The sequence below is a fragment of the Alternaria postmessia genome (assembly GCF_024291825.1).
Source record: "Alternaria postmessia strain BMP 2775 chromosome Unknown scaffold_1, whole genome shotgun sequence".
NCBI lineage: Eukaryota > Fungi > Ascomycota > Dothideomycetes > Pleosporales > Pleosporaceae > Alternaria > Alternaria postmessia.
Window position 1 is genome coordinate 1,066,789 of NW_026260074.1, and position 25,664 is coordinate 1,092,452.

Below are 25,664 nucleotides of genomic sequence, written 5' to 3' on the forward strand. Positions count from 1 at the left end.
GGTTCATGTCGTGGGGCAATGATACCTGGACAGGGTCCAGCCGACCAGCCTTGCACGTACGTCATAGTGTAGATTTGCTTTGGACAACAGAACGTTTCGGTGACCTGTTCGCAATCCTGGAGACTGTAATTCCACGTTTAAAAAAAAAATCTTGCTTCCTCTCACGGAACACAATGGCGTCGGACAAGAGCAGCGATGAGTCCTTTCCATGGCACCTCGGAGTCTACGATGCACACTGCCATCCAACAGACACCATGTCCAGCATCGAAACCATCCAAAACATGAAAGCGCGCGTCCTCACCGTAATGGCAACCAGATCCGAAGATCAGGACCTTGTTTTATCGGCAGCGAACAAGCACAGCATCAGATCTTCGGACCCGTCTCAATGGACAAAAGAAGAATGCATAGTCCCTTGTTTCGGCTGGCACCCATGGTTCTCATACCAGATGTACATATCTCCCAACTCAGATTCCGGAGCAAATGAGAACAACGAATTGCAAGACCAAGGCCCTCTCACCGGTCAAGCAAAGATGTCCCACTATCAATCCGTCCTCCAACCCTTCCGCTCCGACCCCAGCGAAGAAGATCTCCAGATATACGCTTCATTACCAGATCCAACCTCCTTCTCCGCGTTCCTGGACCTTACAAGAAAACATCTGCAACAATATCCATTTGCGCTAATAGGTGAAATCGGTCTCGATCGGTCCTTCAGAATTCCTGAATCCTGGACCGGCAATCCAGATCTATGGTCGAAGCGTAACAACAACCTTACGCCAGGTGGTCGCGAAGGTCGGCGCCTAACACCCTTCCGATGTAGTCCTTCGCACCAAAAGAAGATCTTTAAACTCCAGTTGGATCTTGCTGCGGAGATGGGCAGAGCAGTTAGTGTACATGGTGTACAAGCGCATGGTCTTGTTCTAGAGGTACTGAGCGAAACGTGGAAGGGATGCGAGAAACAAGTTTTGAGTAAACGGGAGAGAAAGAAGAGGGGTCAGGATCACCCTGCTGCTGAAGCCGCGTTGTCTGCTGATGAGACGCGGAATGAGGGCACTGGCGAAGAAAACAGCGGTCCGAAATCCTATCCACCACGTATATGCCTCCATTCTTACTCCGGTTCACCCTCCAACTTCGCGCAATACCTTCGTCCTGAGATCCCTGCCAAGATCTTCGCGTCGTTCAGCACGGCGATTAACCTGTCTGATGCGATGGACGAGGAAGATACGCCACAGGCTTTCCAAGATATCATAAAGACTGTTCCAGATGATATGTTGCTCGTGGAGAGCGATTTGCACACTGCGGGCGAGGAGATGGATAGAAGGTTGGAGGATATCATACGTAGAATATGTGGAATCAAAGGATGGGGTTTGGAGGAGGGGGTGACGAAGTTGGGAAGGAACTGGGAAGCCTTTGCTTTGGGTAATAGATGATAGGATTTGGTATGATGTAGGAAGGACAGTCACCACATATAAGATTTCAAGTTTTAGGCAAATGCAGTCATATTCTGCAGTCGAGACTAGCTATCTTGTGGAATGTAGCAGTCATTTCCATATCATTTCAAACCAGATTCCATCAGACCAGTGCATATCAACCGGTAGATCTCAGATCATTCCTTCTCAATCCAGTCGGTATCGGTCAATCGATGACTCTCAGATCAGTCCATCTCAAACCAGTAAATCAAGAAGTCAAACCATGATGTCCGAACATCTCAAACCAGTTCTTCTATGCAAGCATAGCCGAGGTACCAGACATCTCCATAGCGGCAAGGACATCTTCCTTGAAACCAGCTTGGGGACCAGCGTTAGCCTCCTCGATGTACTCGCCGTACTCATCGGTGTACATGGTGGTGCGCTTGTGGACGGTATCGTACTGCCAGTCGCCATAGTAGACCTTGTTGATGGGGAGATCAGGGCGATAGTAGGACAGGTGCTTCAAGGCCTCGGGTCCCTCCCAACCAGGAATGTGCTCACCTACGTGGAGCTTGCGAGTGGTGATGGTCTTCAGATTAGGGAGCTTGGAGAGCATAACGCCTGAGCAAAAGTCAGTTCTTGTTGATCTTAGACGTACTAGAAGTATTTTGCAAAGTGTTGACTGCCATGAGACTTACTGAGCATCGTACGGTAGCCGCCAGTGTGACAGAAGTCTTTGTTGATGTAGTCCCACTCTTCGTGCTTGTCGTTGACAGACAAGACGATGCGTCGATCGGTGTCACGGACCTTCTGAGCCTCGATGTACTCGCTTGAGTTCAGCGTCGCGCGGTTCAGGCGCGTAAGAGGTACGATCTGGCGATTCGGATCCGGGTGGGCGCGCAGCAGATTAATCCATGATATGTCGTAGCTCAACTCTGGTGTCTTGGGTGCTTCTCCGACCAAAGTGATGGTGCGCACCGTAGCAGGATATGCGTCATCCAAACCAAGACCAACCAAGAATGAAGCAATGCTTGAGAAGGTAGGAAAGATGGTAACGTTTTCTGTCACCATGATCTTCTTACCGTACTGGAAGTTGACCGCATAGTTGAGTCGCATGCTTGCTAGACGCATGCTGTTCAGATCGCGGACGTTTAGTTCACTGCCGATCTCGCCAACAACCTCGTTGGGCAGAAACTTGAAGCACTATGGTCGAATTAAACTTACCAACCTCGGATCCGAAAGCAAGAGAAAGAAAGAAGGACACAAGAGAGAAGCAGAAAAAGCAGAAAAGGAAATATAGAAATACACTTACGCTAGTAGCGTTGCGAGGCTTGTCACTGTGGGATCGGAAGACCTTGCTAGCAGGCTGGTAGCACGGATTGGGGCCAATGCCTGTACGTTTTAGACGGAGTTAAAGTGTTTAGAGTGATACAAGCCTTACTGTGGAGGGTATATCCGCGGCTTCCAAGGTTCTGGACGATCTGTCCTACAAGTTCTGAGGTCGTTAGTATGATCAGAAGACCGATAGAAGCTAACTTGCCCTCAAGTTTGGCAGTGTTGGTAGCCGCGGCGGCATCTTTGACATCTTTGTCATCTGGCTGACTCAAGGTAAACCTCTTCTCGGTGTTGACTCCGGTGATAGCTGGCTCGCTCGCGACACTCGCTTTGCCCTTCGGCATGGGCACAATGATCTTGCCGCCGTCGCCGAACAGAGACTTGGGGGGATCAGACATGATGTAAGGAGTGCTCTTAAGGAATTTGAAGTATCAAGAGAGGGTGCGGCTGTCAAAACAAAGTCTTGATCAAAGGAGAGATTGAAGGAAAGGTAGGTGTTGAGGTAGAGGTGGATGTGAGGGCAAGCCTCTTTATGAGAAGATTATCTAGCTTAAGCTTGGGCCTGAGACGCGTCGATGTAGTGATTCAGGCAGCCTTGTTGATGAAAGTGAACGTGAGTGGTGTTTACCAAAACAAGAGACGTGTGGTGAGGAGCAGAGTGCGGTGGTACGGACAGCCGAGACGACGGATTCGGCTTCACGGTGAACGAGAGAATAGATACGTTAGTGGGCCAGGCGAGAACACCAAAAAAAAACCACCAAAAATATCGGTAAGTGTTCGAGTTTGAGTGTACCTTCGAATCTGCTCGAACATCAGCGTCATGGACACAAACTATAGGCAGCCGGGACAAGGGGTGTACAAGTTCTTGTGCCAACTGGACATGGGTGTGGCAGGATCAGATTGCGTCGAGAATGTCAGGTGCTTCCAGAAATCTGTCTCGAGCCTGAAATTGATCAGTAGCACCTGTGAGAACGAAGGGTAGCTACGGAGCAAGCGCATATACCGCAAGTTCTCATCGAACACCTTGTTAAGGCCAATCGTACAAGAGAATGTAGACGAGGAGAACTTCTTCATGGAAAGCCCAAATAATCCATTACACATCCAAGTAGAGCTGAGATCTGCGAATGTAGACCAAATATTACTCTGGATACTGCAACTGTAGCATGAGACATGATGAAAGGGAAGTGTGAGAAGAAGCCGCGGTAGAAGAAAGCGACCAGAAATCAGCAGGAAGAGGAACGATCATTACATCAGTCTCGACGAAGAAGTCATCGCATTCTACATGTGTCGTCCTGTATCGATGGATACAGTGATATCCAAAGCTCTTATCCATATGTTTGCCTCTGCGTTCGGAAGGATCATCATCAGAACCATTGTTAAATGCGTCGGAACAGATCAGAAGCCCTTGGCATGAATTATGGTAATCGGGTGTACCCGACCGTTGCTTCTACTGCGACTCGAGTAATTGAGATCGAAGAAGGAATGTTTAAGAGATGGGAAGAAGGAAGAATGGTGACAACCAGACATTTGCAGAGACACAAAAAGGCCAAGACGCTAGAGGCAAACCCACCTTCTCTACCTATGTTGGGCAGGCACGGTGCACGCAGATCTATTCTGTTAACTTGACAACACCTTGGCAATCTAGGGAACGCTAAGTGGTCAAGATTGAAACGGTGACTGTTAGCAAGAAGATGCACATCACATCCACCACTACGTGAGGACTATTTGAATACCACATATTTACTTCTTCCGAACAAATGCTATAGATCGTTGTAGCAGTTTACACTCTCTGCTGAACTGCAATCATGCCAGTAGTCTACATGTCCATGTATCAATCCTTTTCAACATTGTCCTTGGTCTTCTCTGCGTCTGCGTCGAAAAACAAACTTCGTCTCTTGACGTCTGCAGGTGGTGGGCTTGCCGGAGTATCACCAATTGTCGCATCCTTCTCTCGTTTGAAGTCTTCCGCTCTCTTGAGATCACTCGGTGGAGGCGAGGACACCGGTGTCTTTGTCCCCCATCCTTTCCTCTTCTCGCTTGCCCAGGTGCCCCAGCTGGAAAAGTACGCACCCGCGCTTGCCTTCGCGTTCGAGAGATCGGGGGCTTGAGGTGCTTTCCCTGGTCATATCTTAGCATTGGCCTCTTCACAAAAGCAGCATGTTTGGCTTACACTTCTTCCCGTCGTCGACAGGCCTTCCTTCCTTCTCTGCCTGTAGTCGTGCTTCTTCGGCTCTCTTCCTCTGCGCCTCACGCATAGCTTCCATTTCTGCCCACAAGCGGTTGTACGCAGAGCTGACCTTTTGTTGGCCTACTGCAATCTGTTTACCCAAGACTTCTCTTGATTTCTCCAGTCGCTCGTCAAGATGCATTTCTGCTACCTGCCTAATCGCCACGCGAACATCAGCACACATACGCCGAGAGACACGACTTGGAAGGTTGGGTTGGAAAACAGACTAAGGGTGAGGTTTAGTCGGGCTGACGGGGCTGCTAAAAGAAGGAGGGAACGTACTGTGCCAATCGGCGTTGGACGTCTTCCATCGATAGGCCACCAGAGCAAGGGTGTTTCGGATCGACGATATCGAAGAGGTGTGAATCTGTAAATTTATTCCAGATGCGGAAGTTCTCAGTCTGCATCCAGGCATGTACCCATTCATTTGAGAACTCGCTCGCCGGGTCACCTTCAACTTCTGTGATCAACTTCTCTTTGTGTGCGTTCTTCTCCATGTATATTTTGTACTTCACCGAGCTGAGCATAGCGAGAAGGTACTCTTCGAATTGCATACGGATGAACTCTTCGCTGCCGGCGTATCCATGGTCCTTCGGTCGTGCTGGATCATTCTCATCCCATGTATCGTTGATCGTCTGTGTCAAGAAGTCGATCCATCTCCGGTCTGGTGTCGACAGAATCGATGCATTTCGCAGCGCGGCTGAGGTAATGTTTACGGTATGATCGTCGAGGTTGATAAGGATATCGCTGTATCGATCTCTTTGCTGAAGTAACAGCGAGTTTGTAGAGCCGACAATGTAGGATTTCGTGTCTTGATCTGCGAGTATGTCGAGTTGCTGAAGTGGGGTGTATGGTCCGAATAGAGAGCCTGTACCGAATAGCTGCAACGGGAGGCCCATGTATGCTAGTACTAAGTCTAGTTAGTATATCTGAGCGTAGTAACGAGGGCAAGAACTAACAGGAAGCACGCTCAGACGTCTTGAGTGAAGTGGGCATGACACACTTCTCCTCACAAGAATTGAACTTGGGATCTGCAGCATCTTGTAGGTGGCGTATCAGGCCGGGTATCAGTGAAATAAGAGCAAACTGCATCATGCACAATCGTTCGCAATGGGAGCCGAAGAAGAGAACCTATGGTTGTAAGACATTCTGTAAAGGGCGACTGAACGTGCTAGCTCGGATAGACTAAGACGTACCTTTGGTTGAAGCAAGGCGCATTTGAAAAGAACCAAAGTCTGCCATTTGAACTCGTGTATGAATTCGCGAAGAGAGATACCGAAATAATGATCTTGTTGTCCCTCCTGGTTCTTTAGCAGCTGTGGAAGACTTTCCGTGAAGCGTTCCAATATCTCAATATCCGTAAAGTCTCTACGGACGCGTCAGCTCCACGTTGTATGCCAAATCTATCATGGAGACCCAACCTACCTCTGGTTAAACCATAGCTGTGTGACAACACTTAATTGCGCCTTGATAGCCCCAAAATGTTGTGGACTATCGCTGATGACAACGACAGCCTTCTGCACCGTGCTCCTGGTAACCTCAGCCGGCCGATCGATAAGCTTGCTCGCATCGAGTTGTCGCGTACACGATATACCGAAGAGTGATGTCGCGGGTTCAGTCGAGGTTTGCGCGCGGCGGAGGGTAAAGTAGGAGTAGTCTTCTGCAGAGGCATGCGCACCGTCACTCAAGGCCATGAATGGCAGCAACGACCAGTCATTGTCCGCTGCTGGGTCGGTTCCTTCTTCTGCACCCAGCCATGTTTCCACTTCTGGGCCCCTGCATATGGTTGTTAGCCATTACCTGGCCGTCTCGATCTGTGGTTGCAACTCTACTTGTAAGGAGAAGCTTACCGCGCATGGTGGAAGTCGACGACGCAGACAAGTGGATTGAGAGTCGCCATTATCGTGCGATCGAGATGCTATCGCATAGTACTCAAAAGATATAGAGAGGAGGGTTGTAGGGCCATAGGGACCAGGCTCGCGTCCTTGAATCGTTGCGGACGCGCTCAGAGCGGTGACGAAACGGCAGTCCCTCAGTCAGCCCTACAGCGCTAGCCCGAAGCCTCGGCGATCTCCACCCGTTCCCAAGTTAGTGATCACGCCCGAGATCTCACGGACACCAGTGCCAGGGTACCTCTGAAGGAGCCTCTTCCTTAGTCTCATTTTTGTGCACCGCACATCATGGATACCCAGTCTTTGTGTTGGGTCTTGTCATCTTTTGCTTCTCACTAACGGATTGCACCACTGATCTCAGCGCACAAAACAGTCACCCAGTCATCTTGTGCAAAGCGACGAGTAACGTATGTTTGATAATATGATTTCACATTCCTACCTAGGTGGACCAAAGCCTTCACTTCCGTCATGAACATTCCTTTCGTGTACCCGCAATGGTCATTCCAATGACAATAACAAATCCATGCCCCATCTACCGCGCATCTTCATGTCACATAGGTCCACAAGACGAGACCCCGGGAATCATTGGGAACAGCCAACTCCGCCTGCGCCAGGCAGATGATACGTCAAGCCTCGGCAACTGCATGATTCGTTGTCTTAGAGACTGCAAATGGTTCTAGCTCGAGATTGGTAGACATTATTTGTAATTAGCTGCCGTTGTTCTCTTGCTCCTGTGCCGCCGCATCAACATTGTGGTAGTCCAGAATCTCAGAGTACCTGTGGTGTGTTAGTTCGTGTATGTGACATTCTTCGGCCAGACGTACATCATAATTTTCCACGTGTCAACGGGCAGGTCTGCATCGTTGAACGACCAGTCAAACTTCTCCTCCGCAATCGGCTCATCAGTGGGGTCGTGGTATGGGGCGAGGTATGGGTGAGCGAGAGCCTGCTCCGCTCGTACACGCTTCTTAGGGTCGAAGACCAGCATGTTCTCTAGGAGATCGACGGCCTGAGGCTCGGCGTTCTTGAACTTGTTGGACAAGGGTTGTCGCTCGCGCTTGGGAAGTGACTGGACGAATCGCAGTGTCTGGTAAAGTTAGCGAGTTGCTCCTGAGTCTGCATCGTCCTACTTACGTTCTCACTGCAGATGGTCTGGATAACATCATCGGGGGGTGTACCGAGAAGTTCGGTAATGATGGAGAACTGGTTCACGTGGTCCTTTCCAGGGAAGAGCGGCTTGCCCTCGAGCATCTCGGCGAAAATGCATCCTGCACTCCAGATATCAACCTCAACATCGTACTTTTGCCATGTGAGCATGATCTCAGGGGCTCGGTAGTATCGGGTAGATACGTAACCCGTCATCTGGGGATCCTGTATACGGGCGAGACCGAAGTCGCAAATCTTGAGATCGCAGTTCTCGTTGACGAGGATGTTGCTGGGCTTCAAGTCGCGGTGCACAACACCAGCGGAGTGGACGTATTTCAGGCCACGCTTTGGAAGTCAGCACATTTTCTTGGTTATCTGGAGGTTTTGCCACACACCAAAATCTGGTAGAGGAAGTATTGAATGAACTGCTTCTCCAGCGGTCTGGAGGTGAGCAGGCGGTGCAGATCGGTTCCGAGGAGCTCGGTGACGAAGTAGCTGGGCGAATTAGTGTTTGCTTGGGTCGGTGGTAATGTGGCTGCCTACATGTCCTCGAGGGGAGAGATGAAGATGTCGCTCAGGCTGATAATCTGGTTTATGTTAGAATTTTCGCTGGGGAACGGCAGTTGCATTGCCCACATTCTCGTGTCGAAGATGCTTCAGGAGCTTCAACTCTCGGTATGTCCGCTTTGACAGGACTGGGGTGCTGAAGGGCTTCATGATCTTCTTGATAGCCACGGCCTGGCTAGTAAGCTGGTCCTTGGCTGAACTGTGGCCGAGTCAACATTCAATTCGTGTCTAGGGTTGCGGGAGTCGTACCAGACGAGACCAAAAGCGCCCATGCCCACGGGCTGCAGGTCGGTGTACCTTGTCGATGTCAGTTATGCCAGAAGACGTAATGTGGGGTATGCCCGCACCTGCTGGTAATCTCGAAAGTGGTGCCGAAAATCTGGGCGCGTACGAATTCCGCCATGATGATTGTTGGTGGTTATGATGCTGCGACAGGCGCGAAAAACGGTCTTGGGCGAAAATTGGGGGTTGTGGTGGTGGAAGAGGGCGAGTAGGACGTCGTGGGGTATTCGCGAATACGTCGGGGCTCTCTAGTCGCACGTTGACGCTGCTAGATCAGGGCAGGTTTTATTGGGCTCGGTGGCTAGGTCCGGCAATCAAGGGCTTGCGCGACACAGCTCCGAGGGATCTTTCTTGTCGTCTTCAGAATTTGCACCAGGGGTGTCGCGAACGTCGACGGCTGGACACGTTGGGATGCTTTGGCTGCCGCTTTGAATGTTCAGCTTTGGCAGTAAGCGGGTCGGCGAGAAGACAATCGAGGCACCGACGGGATGACCTCAGCTATGTGCTACACAAGGATGAGGCTCGAGGGCGTGGCGAGAATGCAGATCAGTGCGGAAAGGAAGAGGTGAAGGTAAGAAGACAATCGAGGGGCAGGCACCAAATGCGATGGAGGGACGCATGCACATGGCCCGGGCACGGAAGTGTCGCTCACACAGGTTTCGGCCTGTTCTGGTGACGTCACGATGGATTTTGAAATTTCCATTACAGCCCGTGCATTACACCCAGCGCAGCCATTTCCTGCGCTTTTACTGGCGGTGCAAAAGGCCGTCACAGCAATGCATCCTGTCCTGTCACTGTACCCCACTGCGACCTCGAAGCTCTTTCCGCATTCACTCGCGGCCTTCCCCTCCATTCACGTGTCTGGTCCGTGCACATCAGTCGCCCACCCCGAACGGTGACTTTGCAGCTGGCATGCAGCCACACTTGCTCTTTTAACGACCAACATGCCTGGGCAGCTTGACTTGCCTTGGTTGTATAACCTGTCCTAGCCTGTCCTTGCGTTGACAACCTTGACTTTGCTGACGGCACGAATACACCTGCAATATTGACGTATGAAGAAGGTATACCTAGAACACATCCGCATGCCTATATATATGACCTCTAGTACCGCGTTATCTTATCTGTTGGGCCCGTCTCCCTGATGTTCTGATTTCTCATCACCCTGCTTTCCTACCAATGGATCCAAACTTGTCGTCGTCTTCAAGCTTAGCGGCGAGAATATCAACGACGCGTGAACGGTACCTGACTTCAAGGGCCGATTACCAGCCCTCGTGGCATCCCTGATATGACGTTGCGTAATGCTTCGTTTGCGGCTCGCTCCGAAAGCGTGTGAATGGTATGCTGCGGCTATCACGGAACATGGTAGCGGTCTGAAACATGCACGCGATTGCTGACATGTGGCCCCGTCAACTCTTTTCTGTTGTAACCCACCCGAGCGGATGTCCTGATAATGCACGACATCGACCAAAACATGTCCGTAGTCGCCAAAGGTGGGGAATTGGGCCCGACAGATGTATTTGGTCAGCCTCCAGCTAGCCTCGCTTGCAGCTAGCCAATATTGATGGAGAGGCAGGGCAGTCTGACGAGAGGCTCGCATTCATCTTCAGTCAGGGGACCAAGAGGCAATTGTATTCGTGCCAGACTTAAATTAGACTCACTTTACATTGGAGAGGGCAGCCCCGAGGACATGGCTACCTCGGAAACGCCGTTGCATGTCAGTCCCACGCAGTTGCATGGTGTTGGCGCTGGCTGGGCGACGAGGTAAACTCTATCGTGGAGGCGTTCCAGATTGAGACTTGGGGGCTGAGCCGTTCCTCGCGGTCGCATTGTGAAGCCAACACAGAGCAGAGGAGCGAAGCTGCAGACTGCAGGTCCTGTATATAGAAGTCTGGAGGCACAGCTGCAGCGCGTAGTGCAGGGGCCGTTGTATCAAGGGGCCGTGGTGGACTGCGTGTTGGAAAGCCGCGGGTGGTAAGCCGAGATAGATGCCTTTCGGATATGACAGCCACGAGCCATGGCAGCCACGGCGTCGTACATGGCCTCGAGCGTCGTTGGGGCACCACCACCTCCCATTGCATTGCATCGCATCTCCACTGCCAGTATCCGCCAGCACTTTGCCCTTCTGCGCTCGCTTCAGCGCGCCTTATTCCGCAGCTTGGCTCGTGCCATTTACCCTGATCGCTGCTCTAGCATCCACGATTGAATGAGGCTTAGCAGCATCGCGCCTGCCATCATTGCCTTCATCACCCTCTCGTAATCCACGCCTCGCACTGTGAGCAGACGAGCCAGCGCATCTGCCCGACGCACTCGCCCGGCACTCCGCTGCAAACGACGCTTCCTGTGACGACGCCGACGCCGTGAAAGTGGTGATTGCGCCTTCTCCAGATCCCGCGCCTTCCTCATCAACTTACTGGGGAAGGCACCTCCGCACGAGCCACAGGCAGCCCTGGAGTCTCGGATCTAGCTCACCAAGACGACCCTACCGTCCATACAACAACACCACCACCGTCGCATACCAAACCCCCGTCCGTCCCTGTGCTTCAGCCCGACCCCGCTTCCATCGCTGCTGCCATCCACGCTGGCGACCTCGCTGCCGCGCCCGCCCACGTTGCGAGGCCCCCTTTGACGGGAGCTGCGTGTCGGATTAAGCCGACGGAAGCGTCACCACAGCTCCAGCAACGCGCCAACCGTCACGCCGCCATCCGGACCACACGCTCTTTCGCATCGCCGCCTGTATTCGACGACGACGTTTCTGCGACGCGCTGAGCCTAGTGCTCCATCATTATCCCGCGCCCGACTCCCCCCCAGCGCCCGCGGCCGCGAGCCGCACCACACGCCGGCATTATGGGCATCTGCATGAGCACCAACAATGACGATGTCGAGCAGAAGAAGCGCAGCCAGGCCATTGACCGCAAGCTCGAGGAGGACTCGCGACGGTTACGGCGGGAGTGCAAGATCCTGCTGCTGGGTGAGTAGCTCCAGCCTGGCAGCCGCTACATTTGCTAACACGCCCTGCAGGCTCCGGAGAAAGCGGAAAGTCGACCATAGTCAAGCAGATGAAGATCATACATCAGAACGGCTACACGCAGGATGAGCTCGCCATGTACCGCCTGACTATATACAAAAACGTCATCGACTGCGCAAAAGCCCTCATTGGCGCCATGCGACAATTCGACGTTACCCCCGAGAAGCCAGGCAATGCCGAGCTCTGCGACTACCTGCTCGAGTACACAGTCGATCCTGATCCCGAGAAGCCCCTCGATGTACGGGTAGGCCAAGCCATCACATCCATGTGGAGCGATCCATGTGTTGGCAAGGTCCTCGAGCACTCGAGCGAGTTCTACCTGATGGATTCCGCCCCATAGTAGGTTTGCGCATCCCTCTCCATCAACCACACTGACCCTTTCAGCTTTTTCGACGAGGTAGAACGAATATCCGACCCCAACTACGTGCCCATCGAATCCGACGTCCTACGAGCGCGTACCAAGACCACCGGTATCTACGAGACAAGATTCACGATGGGCCAGCTCAGCATACAGTACGTGCGCCCCTTCAAACCATATTCTGGTGTTCAGGCTAACATGAAACAGCATGTTCGACGTAGGGGGTCAACGGAGTGAGCGCAAGAAATGGATACACTGTTTCGAAAACGTCACATCAATCATCTTCTGCGTGGCATTGAGCGAATACGATCAAGTGCTGTTAGAAGAAAGCTCACAAGTATGTAACCAAGTGGAGTATTTTGCCCATTACTGACTCGCGCCCCTAGAACCGGATGATGGAAAGCTTGGTGCTCTTCGACTCGGTAGTCAATAGCCGGTGGTTCATGAGAACGAGTATCATCCTGTTCCTCAACAAGGTCGATCTGTTCAAGGCAAAACTCGCACGATCACCACTCGGCAATTACTTTCCAGATTACTCTGGCGGCAATGATGTCAATCGTGCGGCCAAGTATCTGTTGTGGAGGTTCAACCAAGTCAACCGAGCTCACTTGAACCTATACCCTCAGTAAAAAAAGCCCTCTCCTCAAGCCAACCCACGCATACTAACCTCGCTAGTCTCACACAAGCCACCGATACGTCCAATATCCGACTCGTCTTCGCCGCCGTCAAGGAAACAATACTGCAAAACGCACTAAAAGACTCCGGCATACTATGATCGTCCACACAACACTCGCACCCACACGTGACGGCCAGGCATACGACCTACGAGTGCTGCGACATGCTCAGCTTCCTTTCCGCCATACCCATACACTTACATAATACACGAGCCCTTTACGATCATTACTCCCGATCGTGCCACTCATGATGCACATCCTCGGTCACGAAACGGGAACTTTGGGAGATATTATTGCCTCTAGCTATCCATACAAAGAGCGCAGCATTGGTGTTTTTGGCGTTTAAAGATTCCCTGGGACTTGCTCCTTTTCTTCTTGTCTTGGATAATGGGAATGTCTTCATCACAACATTTTTTCTCCCTGTGGGAGTCAGTCGGATTTTCCCATCGAGTGCTGAACTTTGGTTGCCCCTTGTCCCCCAATCTTGCTTCTCCTGTTTCCTGGTTTATCTTCTATGGACTGCTGAGAGAAAGCCAAAGAGGAAAAAGTTGAATGCACACCCATTCTGAATCCCTTTCTATGTAGGCTGGGGTTTCGCCCGCTAGGGAGCGGACTTGTATGCTATATAGTCTCTCCTTTACGATATGTCTTTTTATTTGTGTCTTATTCATCAATTTCATTCCCGCGACACGGTCAAACAACGAGGAGGAACTCTCTAGTTTATCAAACTACTACCACGACCCTTTGCGATGGTTTTTCATGGCCTCGAAGCGTTCGCGTAGATATAATGTACGCCACCATTTTCAAATGCCAATATATCATATTGACTTGCATATACATCTTTTAATTTTGGTATGTAGCTAGACCCTACTATGATGAACAGATAGTTGTTGTGGCATATTTGACACGTATACTCCTCACGTGAATCCTTGCTCCATCCATTCCACATTCCGTTCCTACATTCAAGCCAAGACTACGGACACCGAAATCGGAAAATGATATCATCGTGGCTGTGTCACTGTCATCTCATCCTCGGTGCATACACCCTGTTCATCCAATCTAACCAATAGTGCCGCCACGCCGCAACATCCGTAACCGCGCGTCCTTCGTCTTGCACATCTGCGCATATGCGCAAGACAACGACCGAAGCACCGGGCGGGCGGAGAAATTCGAAGAACGTCATTGTGTTTTTTTCAGAAACGTGTGTTGAAGAGGACATAGCACGTCACCTATGTATCCCACTACGCTGGGACGTGAGGAGAAGAAGAGTGAGGCGCTTGGGAGATGCAAGGGGTATCGTGGTTTCCGCTGCCCGTCGGCCTTAGATGTAGCGAAAAATGGTCATTTGCTCTACGACGTGGAATTTCTTTGCCGACTCAAGCACGCAAGATTTGAGGATTTGCTACATAGGGGGTTGAGAGCGGGTAGTGTGCTATCAGGCGTGTTGTTTCAAGTTCTGAGAGTCGCATGTTTCACGAATCAATCATTGTTTTGTCTATCAGCTTAGTTGCCCGCGTATTTCCCTTGTCAGTTAGGCGACAATAAGTGCTTCATGTAGACCGAAAGTTACATATCACCGAATACCTATAAGCATGCACAAAGTTTGTTTGTGTTTGTGGGGGAGGAGGAGCGGGGAGAGCACAAGTGCGGTAAGCTCCATGATGCACCTGAGAAGGTTGCCCGCTTGAGGAAAATGGAAGCGAAAGTATGTTTGGGCGGAGAAGAGATTCCACGTTACGAAATACCTTGAGAAGGGGGGGAAGAAGGCTATTGTTGCTCTTACATGATAAATAGCCAAGTGTTTTACTTGAAGAGGCGATCGCGCCTTAGATCCGATCCATATACGAAATTGATGGGGCGGAGCGTACGTTCAGCCTTAAGGTATGCAACTGAGATTGCGGATTCAATCACTACATAGAGATAAGGCCAGGGCAAGTGTGATTTTGGATCAAATTTGAATTCGTAGTATGTGAGTCCGTGTTTCTGCTGCCTGTTTCCAGCTAGCTGACCCCTCAAGTAAACGCCTGCCCATGCCAGCCCAGTTCGCCAATACCCAATGGCCGTGAGGGTTCTTTTGTGGTATATCGAATTTTGTATAAGAAAAAGGAAAAGGTATCGTGACATCGTTAACGCCTGATTCCGCCCGCTATCGCATGATGCCGCTCGCTCTCAAAGGCGTACTGTGTTTTGTTCCCCGCGACTTCTTCGTTTGCTACACAACTAGCAGCTATTGCGTCGCTCGCAACTTAGAACTTGTTGGACAAGAAAGTGTGCTTCTCGAAGCTCATGCGCCTCTGTCTCTCTGCGTTGCTCATCTCCGAAGAAGTGCTCGGTGGAAGCGCGTGCTTTGCATTAACCGCCAGAGGAGCGAAAATCTTCGGACCAAGGATAGGTGAATCGGCAGCCTTGGTGGTGGGAGAAGATGGCGCGCTGATAGTGCTAGCCTCTGAGGGTGGGGCTGCGACACTTGTGATGCTTGAGACTGAGGAAATAGACTGGTGGCGCGCTGGTCGGTTGGATAGAAACCCGTGAGCAGGCATGACGGGCTCGGTGGGAGATTGAACACCGGAACCGGACTGCTTCTTGACGGGAGTGTTGACAGTGAGAAAGTTCTTTGGGAACGGAATGTGGTAGGTTGAGCTAGTGGAAGACATTGCGCCAGGTTGGATGTCGGGTATTGGTATGTGGGTGGTGGAGTTTTGGTTGGAGGTGAGGAATATGGTTAGAAGAAGTTGTTTTGGTAAAGGTAATGTTGGTTTGCTGGAGGACGAGAAGAGGTAATCGGCACTTCTTATATATGTCCACAAGATTGGCTGTAATTGTGAAAGTATTCAAGTTCGGTGTTGTGCGTGGGTACCACGGATAGCGCTGCCAAGCAAGTTCCGCTGGGGCTCGCGTGTGTCAAGTGACCTCTGTAACTGGCTGGAGCGTTTTGATGATCTACCAAAAGTAAGGTCCGACGCGCTTGAGTCTCCGGTCAATCTGCTTAGTGCGTAATTTGAGCGTGGATAGCTCCGCTTAGCATGAAAGAGCTGGGTCCAAAATCAATATGAAGCTTGGGGTTGCAGCGCGGGATGTCGCAGATGCTTCCGCACGCTGTGTCTTGGCCGTGGAGCTGTAGTTGACCCTGACGATCGTGCGTCCGGTGCGCTAAGGATGCTCCGCTGTAGATGGCGCAGTTCGTCCGTTGATTGATAAGACCGCAGGTACACTTGTTACGCGTGCGTAAGCGTCTGGCTGCGTGTACGTGTATGATCGACCTAATTTGAGGCTGACTGTGGGTTCAAATGTACTTGGCAGGTTCTTGTCCGCCAGTAATGGTGCGCTGCTCGTGGATCTGGGGTCGCCGCAGATGGGACGTCTGTGTGTTTTGGTTCCAGAAAGGTTTTGGGAACGACAAGACAGGACAAGTTCGCTTGGCGGCCTCAATACTTTCGACCTCTTGGGCGACTATCAAGGTATCTTGGCAAAAGGTTAAGATGTTTGACGCGGCAGAGTGGGGAATTCAACGATTCGTAGTGGAGGGAGAAACAGATACTGTAGACCAGACTGAAAGCTCCTGGGCTTAAGAAGGGGAAGGTATAGCTTTTCGGCTTGACAACGCGCCTCGGCCCAAGGGCATTCAGCAGGATGACCAGGTGGATTAGGAATAAGTAATCCGAGATAGAAGCGACGCGAAGAAGCGCGTGAAGCAAGCTCAACCTCTTAGAGGCGTGCATAGCTGTGGAAAACTGGGATACAAAATCTCAGCATGCATACCCGCTCTTTGCGAGCCCATGCGGGTCCTCACCAGTCGGTGCGCAAGCGCTAGATGCTGAGATGAGTGGACCGACAGCTAGCAGAACCCACCACGTTGGTGTAGCTAGAATGCTCTGTGGTTAGATCTCGTGGGATGTTTCTGGCTCTATGGAGTAAGAGGATGACGCGACCCCCTACACGTCGTGAGGGAAACCTCGCGCCATAGGCCAAGTCTTTTGCGCATGCTGAGTACACAATTGACCTTGCATAAGGCGGCCACGCTCAACGAACGCCAATTTCTGCCATGTGGTACTAATTTGTTTTTCGATGAACGTTCCTGGGGAATCTAGCCGGTCGTGAGGAGCGTGCTTTGCATCATGCGGGGGTGTACAGGCCGCAGGCGGATCCGCGCCCCTTGTGTGTGTTTAGTGAGAGTAAGCCGAAGATAGCCTGGATGCATAGGAACGAAGGAGTCTTTGCAGGCGCCATGGTGTGATGAAGGAAAGATGCGCGGGCAGCTGGCGGAGCTCGAGGTCGAAAATCTTCCGAAGCTTCCTAGAGTCTCAGGTGACGCTACCTTATCTCCGTTTTTTCCTAATAAGCGACGATGCATGTAGGCGAGTACGGCGAGTTATTCCATGTCTGCCTATAACACCACCACGCCTCCCAAGCTCAGGCCTTCTCCATACATTATGACGTCTACACGATTCAGGCTCGCGATAACACCACCACGCGTCCTGTATTCAACCACTGCTTGCGTGTCCTTTTATCCATTAAATCCACCGGCTTTGTGCCGAGACATGCAGCGTCCATGGCTGCATGGTGTGCAGCATTTTCTACAACTTACAATGATCTTCATTTTGCAAGGAATTACGGTGTAACAGCTAGCATGATTACTGGATGAAACACATTTCACGTCCACCTTAGGAGTCAAACGGTCGCCTTATCTCGACTTCTGAACTTCGATGTCATGCAACGGAGGCCAACCGGAGTCCAACGGCAGACACCATATTAGTAAGGGTGGTGTCGTGGATGTGCGCCAACAGTCATCGAAATCGTTTTTAGCCCAGCTACTGCCAGGAGGATGGAGTAGGGTCGGCCTACATGAGATTGTTGTTGGATGTTGATGGACAGTAGGCCATGGCAATATGGACCGTGTATGCGCAGAAAACTACATCAAATCATGAAGAGATATTAGTCGATTTGTGCCTAGAAGTTATATCTATACGAACCATATGCAGCTGCCACATGTGCAGTACCAAGACCATTCTACATGTCAAATTCTCCGTGTTGACTTAACCTGTTCACTCCACCCTCTACGAGTTCTAGCATCCAGAATCTTGCCACATTCCGGTGGGAGTACACCAAGATAGCGGCGGCAGCTGCGGGAGATGCGCACTAAGCATCTCGTGTAACAAGCGGTGTGAACAAGATCCCCCTAGGCTTGCAGCTAGTGTGGGGTTAGCAATCCGGTGAACAAAGAAGTAACCAGGTGGGGTAGCCGGTGGGAATAATTCCCTGGCTATACATGCAGAGTAGTCAGTCGTATCTCTGAGAAGTGGTTCATCTCATTATCGATTCAATATATCTCAAACATAGAGCGAAGTAGATATAGGAAGCCCAAACCGTATATCTCTAACACACACCAAGGCGACACAACTGTGGTGTTTTGGTACAAAGGTATTGCACGAAAATGTTACTCATGCATCATATCTGTACAAGAGCCCTCCCGCACCCGAAATCCCATGGTATGAGGAGCCGGGCATTCGAAGGAGCGCTCTAGCTGGTATATATTCTCCCAACGTTCCGTTAAGAGTACACCGTATCGTATCACGGGACTCCTGCAGGCTCAAGGCCTGCATCGTTGGTTCTCATGCTTTGCAACCTGGCTAGATCGCCAGCTGTCGCGATGTCTTACATCATACAGACCCGGGCGCTGACAAAGGCTGCCTAGAAGGGAGAGAAATTGAAAAAGAAGAAAGATAGACATTGAGGAACGGGAAAACGGTCAAGCAGTATCAATACTGCCTATGATGTTGTAACTTACTGCATGTGTGGCTTTGAGCCTCACAGGTATCCCTCTTCATCGTAATCCATGCCACATTGTAGGCTTTTGGGTGCCTGACCATAACGCCGTACCGCCCATCAAAGCCCCGTAGGCAGTGCCCGTACGCCTTGCTAATCGCATATTCAAATCCTTGAACCATCCTTACCGTGTGTTCCATGGCCATTGCCCTAATCATAGTGAAGAAAAAGCTGGCTCATGCTCTCTCCGTGGTGGTTCCTACGAATCGCCTCTGCCAGAAGGTTGTCAATGTTAATGACTACCAGTTTATCGGGGCTCGCCTGTGCAAGCTTGTGTTCGGGAATCGGAAACGCGTTTGTGATGATAATCTTGTCGATGACATCGCAGTTGTTCAACTCCTCTAGACAATCACCACCAAAGATACCGTGGGTTGCGAAGCAGTAGACCTTTGTCGCACCACCACGCTTGACCACAGTCTCAGCGGCTGCAATCCATGACGCAGATTTATCCATCATGTCGTCAACAATGAAGACAGGGCGGTCCTTGACGTTGCCAACAAGGGTAACCATAGTCTCGAGCTCGGGGTTCTTGAGGTCTTCTTCTTCGTCTTCAGAGGATGCAGCGGCATCGTATGTGCCACCGAGGGCATGTGAGTGCTCGGTGTCTCTGTTGCGCGTGGACGAGGTAGTCGACATGAAAGAAGACATCATGTGCGGAGGTATATCGTCATTGTCGCTCTCAGACGGAGGGCGGTTGCGCCAAGTACTGTGTGACGTTGCGGACATTGATGGGGAGGGATGTGTGTCGTCGACAATGTGACCTTGTACGAGTCTCCCATGAATGACGTTTCTTGCGCGCTGTGCATGTTAGCGTTACTCAATGGTTCACTCTAGTCTGGACAAACCTCATCAGTGTACTCCTCGGCGCCGCTCTCATCCGCACTCTGCTCTTCGAGCTCTTCCTTATTATTCTCTACGTCAGTCCGAATGGGTTCCAGTGGTACCTCAGGCTCCACGATGGAGCCTGCGCGCATTGACTTGGACAGTGGATGGCTGGTGGGTGGTTCTGACCACCCGTTGGCTCGCCTTTGCAGGGGATTTGATGGTATGCGCTTGAGACTCGATTTGCTTGGTTCTGCCTTTGGTTCTATGGTCATCTTGCTGATAGGCGTGATGTCCGCGTCGGCATCTAGCGCAGCTTCAACCAAGTCTGGTGTTTCGTATGAGCCATCAAGCCTGAGCTGCTCGAACATGGCGCTCTCGTTCCAGTGTACCGCCGTGCCTGCCCTCCGCCTGTCGGTTGTAACAATGCCGAAGCTGAGCTTCAAAGCATCCGCCAGCGACGTAACGCGCTTGGTGCCACCGGGGTTCTTGCTGACGACCACGGCTTCCCTCCAGTTGGGCACATTGACGCGGATCCAGCGGGCGAGGAGGGGCTCTGCGACGAGATTATCGACAGGGCACTTGAAGAAGCCCTGCATCTGGGAGGCGTGGAGGTCGATGGTCATGACGTGATTGACACCGGCGATATGAAGAAGGTTCGCGACCATGCGGGCTGTGATGGCCCCGCGGTGCTGCTTCTTCTTGGACTGGCGCGAGTATGGGAAGTAGGGCATGACGGCTAGTGGTGTCAGTAGCTGGTATTGAGCCCATTCAGAGGCCAAGTACCTGTTACCGACTTGGCTGAGCCGCCTTTGCAGGCAGAGATCATGATCAGCAGCTCCATAATCGAGTCGTTGATTCTGACCCATTAGCCGTTGACGCTTAAGAAGGCTAGGCTACGCACTTCTCGCTTCCACTCTGGACGATGAAGACATCCTTGTTCCGGATTGACGTGTCTGCAGACAGTTAGCACCTGAGGAACGCCAGAGTGGTGGCCAGACATACGAATGGTAACGGAAGTCTCTCCGTTCTTGAATTTGCCCAGGGTTGCAGAGCCAGGCTTCATGCCCAGCCGGTCGCAGATACCCTCGACGAGCTTTGGGTGCGAAGACCCGCCAAAGACGAGTGCGCCCCTCATGGTGGGCGGACCGAGTAGGGTGACGTTCTCGTAGTGGGCAAACTGTGGTGAGGGCTGCTGAGGCCGGTCGTGTCTGTCAAAATTGTTCGACATCCTAGCTCAGATACGGGCCCTTGAGGGGTTTAGCTCAGCCCCACTCTATTCGCCGGATAAGGAAACGGCTACCAGCCAACGTGATGCCTGACTCGCGATCAACAACGTGCCCAGAAGCCTGACTGAACAACAGGGTTATTAAGCAGGACTCAAACGACCATCTCACAATCTAAGGAACTACGGGAGCGGGAGACTAGGCAGGAAGATTGTCATCTGTCTTTATGCATATGCCTTCGTCGACCAAGCGTCTTACAAGCTGCTGCGCTGTCACGCGATCGAATCACAATGCTTCCTAGCCAACGGTGCGCGCACGATGCACTTAGTCGCCTTTGTACTTGCAGTCCATGAGACCCCGCCTTACAACATCCATCCATGACCAGAACATACACGAGAGACGTGACATGCTATGCACTGGCCTTCGCAGTACAGATTTGTAAGGAAGGACAAGTAGGAGAGCACATGAAATCCGAAGAGCTTTGATTCAAGGTTTCTAAGTAAGCATAGATACATTGTGTCACCGGGTAGCGCAGCTCGATGGAAGAAGAAGAGACTTTGCCGTACCAGGATGATGCAGTTTCAGCAGACACACAGCTGATTCCTTCAGTTGTCCGTTCGCGAGCTATACATCAATACTGTCAGTAATTGTCTGTTTAGGACAGCCTTGCCCTACTGCAGTGGATGTTGCACAAGCTCACCGCTTGCTTCGTGCTCCTGTGGCCCTGGTGCTGAACGTTACTCAAACTATACAAGTTCCCACACCGGAACTCAACCGATTTGTGACTACATTCTGGCAGGGTCGCAGTTATTCGGCTTCCTCTCCGATCCCCACATATTCCTCGAAAGAATTTCATAGGCGTCATCCAAGGTATATCAGAGCGCGCGTTGAACTATGCCTTAGTCACACAAGTCGCAAGGTATAGTCGCCAAATCCAACGTCAATCCATTGAAGCCATGACCATTACACTTATTTCCTGCATACATCACTGAGACAGATTGTGGCGGTCCCTCTCGAGGCATCCCTTCGTGAAGATTGAGCCATCAGGGCCTGTTTGGCGTTAGTTCATAGAAGCTGTCTAACGGGGTGGTGAGTGCTTTGGGAGCCCCATCTTCCTCGCCGCACTACAAAGAGACGCCAGTACTTAGGCGGTGAGCTGGTGTCACCATGGCAGGTACGTACCCTGATATCTGTAATTGGAAGAGTGGCCAGATGCGGATGTGGTAAACAGAAGAGCGTGGTGGGGCGCAACAGTGAGAAAGCAGCGCTTCTCTTGTCCTACCCTGGCATAAGCCTGCAGAAGAACAATGGCGCCCCATAAGACAAATAGTGGAATCATCACGATCCCCTCGATCCCCATCATTTTCAACTGGTGTGATGAGCGGTAAGGCTGAAAAGGAATACTTCGATTGGTAGTCTGGGTCGCAGTATGTGTGGACACTAGTTTGTGTCGTCCGCCTCCGACGACCAGGTCTCAGCTGTGATTCCATGGCTGACATGCCCCTTGATGTTGCGGTGCGCGGTTTGCCCTTTGCATTTGACAAAAAACGGCGTACACGACAGCAACATATAGCGGTCGCCCAGCCAATCGAGCAGCCATAGACGCGGAAACGCATACCCAAGAGCCTGGTTAGAGGTTGTGATGAAGCTTAAGAGCGGGTGAGATGCTGTGCTCCGTCTGACGCGTGCTCGAACCTGTTGGTACTCGGTCATGAAAAGTGGTGTGATCAGGTATTACTCAACGGACCCGGTTGAATCACCAATTACGAATCACCCGACGCAGAAGACTATGCTCTGAATCCTAGTCCAAGGGAGGGGGCATCTTGGAAAGACAGTGTCAAGCCGACCATGGGATGACCTCGGCGATCATGAAAGCCTGCACAAGAAGCTGCATGGTAGAGAAATTAGATCGCGTTACAACCGTGTCTGGCTGCCATGATGTCAAGCCGTAAACCAAATTGCGGCTCACTGCGACGGCGGCTTTTCAAACAGCTAGCGAAAATCCTCGCAAGCGCTTGCCTGGATGAAATTTGAGAGGTCGCGTGGAGGTGAGCCAAGCCTCCTGGGCATGCCTGAGGTGGGCAATGAAGCTAGCGAGAAGGGGGAAGTCGCCCCGTTCAGGATTGACGCGCATTCGTCCACACGCAGAACGCCACACGGGCGCCATGATCACAGGCGGACGTGATGGTTGCACCGATCTTGCATTGTGGCACCGAGCGCCAGGTTCAGTCCGATCCGGTGTAACCGAGAGATGCAAGCGAGTGTAGGGCTTCAACAGCCGCCTCCAAAACATAGTTCCCGTCATGGTGTTCAGTCAGGTACCATCGAGGCTTGTATTGTATAGCGAAGAGGGTGTGCAGTGAGCATCTAGCTCCAATCATCTGTCTTGAACCGGGTCAGCGTTGGACGATTGCGTACTTCAATATGCTTTTAAGAAGTGACAATACTTGTGGGTATCAGATTAGATCGTCGCGACACGTGCGATGGAGATTACAGCCGATCTGGAAAAAGGACTATGAACAGCGCGTTGCCGTAGTTCGATTCGTTACGCCAAACCTTGGTAGGCAACCTGGCAGGTAGGATTCCAGACCAGCGAGCCATGACCGAGCTTCTCCTGGCATGTATCTGATACACATATAGGCTCCAGGTATATAAGCCGAACAAGGGTATTTTCAGACAGCTGCGGCTGGCTATGATGTTGCTACATGGCTCTACCGTGCAATATTCAGGTGGACGAGGTTGCATACTGTGACGGAACGTCATGATGCTTTACCTCATAAGCAAGCAACGCCGATGAATCTGATAGTGGATCTCCCGCAAGCCTCATAGATGGCGCTTGCCGTTTTGGTCCAAGCATGTGCACGACAAGACATGCAGCATCGACATCGAAGGAGAGGTACTTGGTGGCCAGCAGTGGATCTGCGCGCCACAGCAAGACGCGCGCGGTGAGGCTGTATGTAGCCGCGCGAGGGAGCTGAGGCGGGCTGGAGGTTGACCTGATGCAGCAGGCAATACCAAATGCACCGACGTGCATCAGGCTCTGCACAGATTCTGTGAAGGGAAAGGCCAGCGACATTGCCGACGGCAGTTCCCAATGCAGAGGCCGGAAGCGCACGACGGAGAGTAGATGATCCATGTTCACGTATGGCAGTGGACGCTAGACGTTGGCGCAGGGAGAGGTTCCAGTGGAGGCATGCAGGTCATGACGGCGTTGGCAGAAGAAAGAAGACAGGTGGAGAGGAGAAGAAACGGGGCGGAGGCGCATGCAGGACGACGTTTTAGGCAGTTGGTGTCTGGACCGCGATGCAGCCTTTGCGGCTCAAGATAGCGCCAGACATGTCGTTCATGTCGTTGGGCCGGGTAGTTTACGCGATTGGCTTGCGACTATTCTCCGGTGGCCGTGTCGCAGAGGCGGAAAAGAAAAACTCGTGACGAGCACTGACAAGGTCGTTGGGGAAGGAGCAGCCCTGAGCGACTGCAGGTGCGAACCTGAATTTACCGACCCCATGCGCCCTAAGCTCTTTCCGCATCCCATTGCACTGGAAGGCGCCGGGCTGGCCGCCGAAAAGGGACCCCTAGTTGGACCGCAGCCAGCGTCTCTCGATGCAGCAGACTGCACAGGTGCCATGAGAGAATTGCGGCATGCAGACACGGTCTGGTGTGACACATAGAATTCGGCAGCGCTATCCTCGAAGCCTCTCGGAACATTCACATCGCGCCCTTCCCTGCACCAGGGGCTTCGCGACGTCAAGATGCTACCATGACCGCGGCTGCGGAACGGCCAGCCCGCGTTTGACCAACCCCACCATGTCGTTCCCTTTGAGAGAGCCTCGTATTGGACGAGTGAGAGCAACTCCCCAGCCGGCCTGGCCGTGCTACCATCAAGTACATCTTTTGCTTCATCTGTACAGCACCCGTCCGCTTTCGTTGCAGTCTGTCCAGCATACTAAGACCGCGAGACGGCTACACGCTGCTGCGTGTTGTACACTACTGCGCCTGGTGGAAATGCATTCAGCTCTTCCTGTAGCCAAAGTTTATTCTCCACTGGGCCCAGCATCTCCCAGAGTCAGTATAAGACGGACTACGATCCGCGTCATTAGCGTCCTCGCAGTAGCAACAAGCAAACCCTGAAATCGTTCCTTCTCCAGTGACCAACCCTCAAGCGACTGCTGTTTCCTTCCAAGCCTTGCTTGCTTTTGCCAGCCACGGATCGAGATACCCTGAACACCTTCGCTTTCCAGTCCGATCCTACCTTAGCCTCAACCGGTATCCTGCCGCAAGCATCCAGGTCGGTACTTCACCTCTGTCACTATATCTACCCTTCCTGCCCTCAGCCTCTCACTCTCCAATGCAGACAGTCGTTCCCGTTGAACCCACGCCTTCCACAAACTCTCCTACATCGCCATGGCTCGCCCCGCAGGCTGCTCACATAGCTTCAAATTGATCAAGTCGGACACCACTATCGTCCTCTGGAATTGTCACTTGTGCCTTGCCCAAAATCTTCCCTTTATCTACGAGTGCGAGCGATGCAAGCTCAAGACTTGCCAGGCTTGCGCAGCCAAAGCATAGGTAAGTCCAACAACAACCCGTTGGCCAAGCTCCTCCCTACGATGGGAATGGCACCTTCGACCCACGGCACGTGCGAAGGTGTTGCGAAGGATCCTTCGTAACATGCAAGATGTATGTCGGTGCTGACTCGTTGGTTGCAGATGGAATGCACAGATCGCCGACTACGATCCAAACACCCGAGATCCCGGTACCCAGATGCGGGCTGTCATTGGCGACTCACGATCTTTCAAGATTAATCTACGACACGCATCTCCGACACGATTTTACTCAACACCCATCATGTTAGCATTTTTACCCTAGCACGGCGTTCAG

General features: G+C 51.9%; 6 protein-coding genes across 6 annotated transcripts; 2 read left to right on the forward strand and 4 right to left on the reverse strand.

Annotated features, from left to right (window-relative positions):
• Positions 1–173: 173 nt before the first annotated feature.
• Positions 174–1,427, forward strand: J4E82_000377 (uncharacterized protein; the record flags this gene model as incomplete). The annotated part of the gene is made up of 1 exon (XM_051726698.1): positions 174–1,427. One exon carries the CDS (start codon positions 174–176, stop codon positions 1,425–1,427), a length of 1,254 nt encoding a protein of 417 aa, XP_051593880.1.
• A 292-nt stretch (positions 1,428–1,719) lies between these two features.
• Positions 1,720–3,139, reverse strand: J4E82_000378 (uncharacterized protein; the record flags this gene model as incomplete). The annotated part of the gene is made up of 4 exons (XM_051726699.1): positions 1,720–2,027; positions 2,105–2,609; positions 2,719–2,798; positions 2,929–3,139. 4 exons carry the CDS (start codon positions 3,137–3,139, stop codon positions 1,720–1,722), a joined length of 1,104 nt encoding a protein of 367 aa, XP_051593881.1.
• Positions 3,140–4,572: 1,433 nt separating this feature from the next.
• J4E82_000379 (uncharacterized protein) lies at positions 4,573–6,868 on the reverse strand (the record flags this gene model as incomplete). Its single annotated transcript, XM_051726700.1, has 8 exons — positions 4,573–4,859; positions 4,912–5,119; positions 5,155–5,194; positions 5,251–5,878; positions 5,928–6,099; positions 6,165–6,336; positions 6,394–6,744; positions 6,819–6,868. 8 exons carry the CDS (start codon positions 6,866–6,868, stop codon positions 4,573–4,575), a joined length of 1,908 nt encoding a protein of 635 aa, XP_051593882.1.
• Positions 6,869–7,567: 699 nt separating this feature from the next.
• Positions 7,568–8,976, reverse strand: HOG1 (MAPK protein hog1; the record flags this gene model as incomplete). Its single annotated transcript, XM_051726701.1, has 8 exons — positions 7,568–7,637; positions 7,685–7,947; positions 7,995–8,351; positions 8,402–8,501; positions 8,550–8,593; positions 8,643–8,772; positions 8,823–8,870; positions 8,921–8,976. 8 exons carry the CDS (start codon positions 8,974–8,976, stop codon positions 7,568–7,570), a joined length of 1,068 nt encoding a protein of 355 aa, XP_051593883.1.
• Positions 8,977–11,699: 2,723 nt separating this feature from the next.
• On the forward strand, positions 11,700–12,863 carry GNA3 (G protein alpha subunit; the record flags this gene model as incomplete). The annotated part of the gene is made up of 5 exons (XM_051726702.1): positions 11,700–11,823; positions 11,874–12,219; positions 12,265–12,393; positions 12,446–12,575; positions 12,625–12,863. Coding segments are annotated over 5 exons (968 nt in total), but the record flags the coding sequence as incomplete, so codon positions are not given.
• Positions 12,864–18,885: 6,022 nt separating this feature from the next.
• On the reverse strand, positions 18,886–20,695 carry J4E82_000382 (uncharacterized protein; the record flags this gene model as incomplete). Its single annotated transcript, XM_051726703.1, has 5 exons — positions 18,886–19,533; positions 19,581–20,296; positions 20,344–20,417; positions 20,462–20,513; positions 20,563–20,695. The coding sequence occupies 5 exons, from the start codon at positions 20,693–20,695 to the stop codon at positions 18,886–18,888; spliced, it is 1,623 nt and encodes a 540-aa protein (XP_051593885.1).
• Between the last annotated feature and the right edge of the window lie 4,969 nt (positions 20,696–25,664).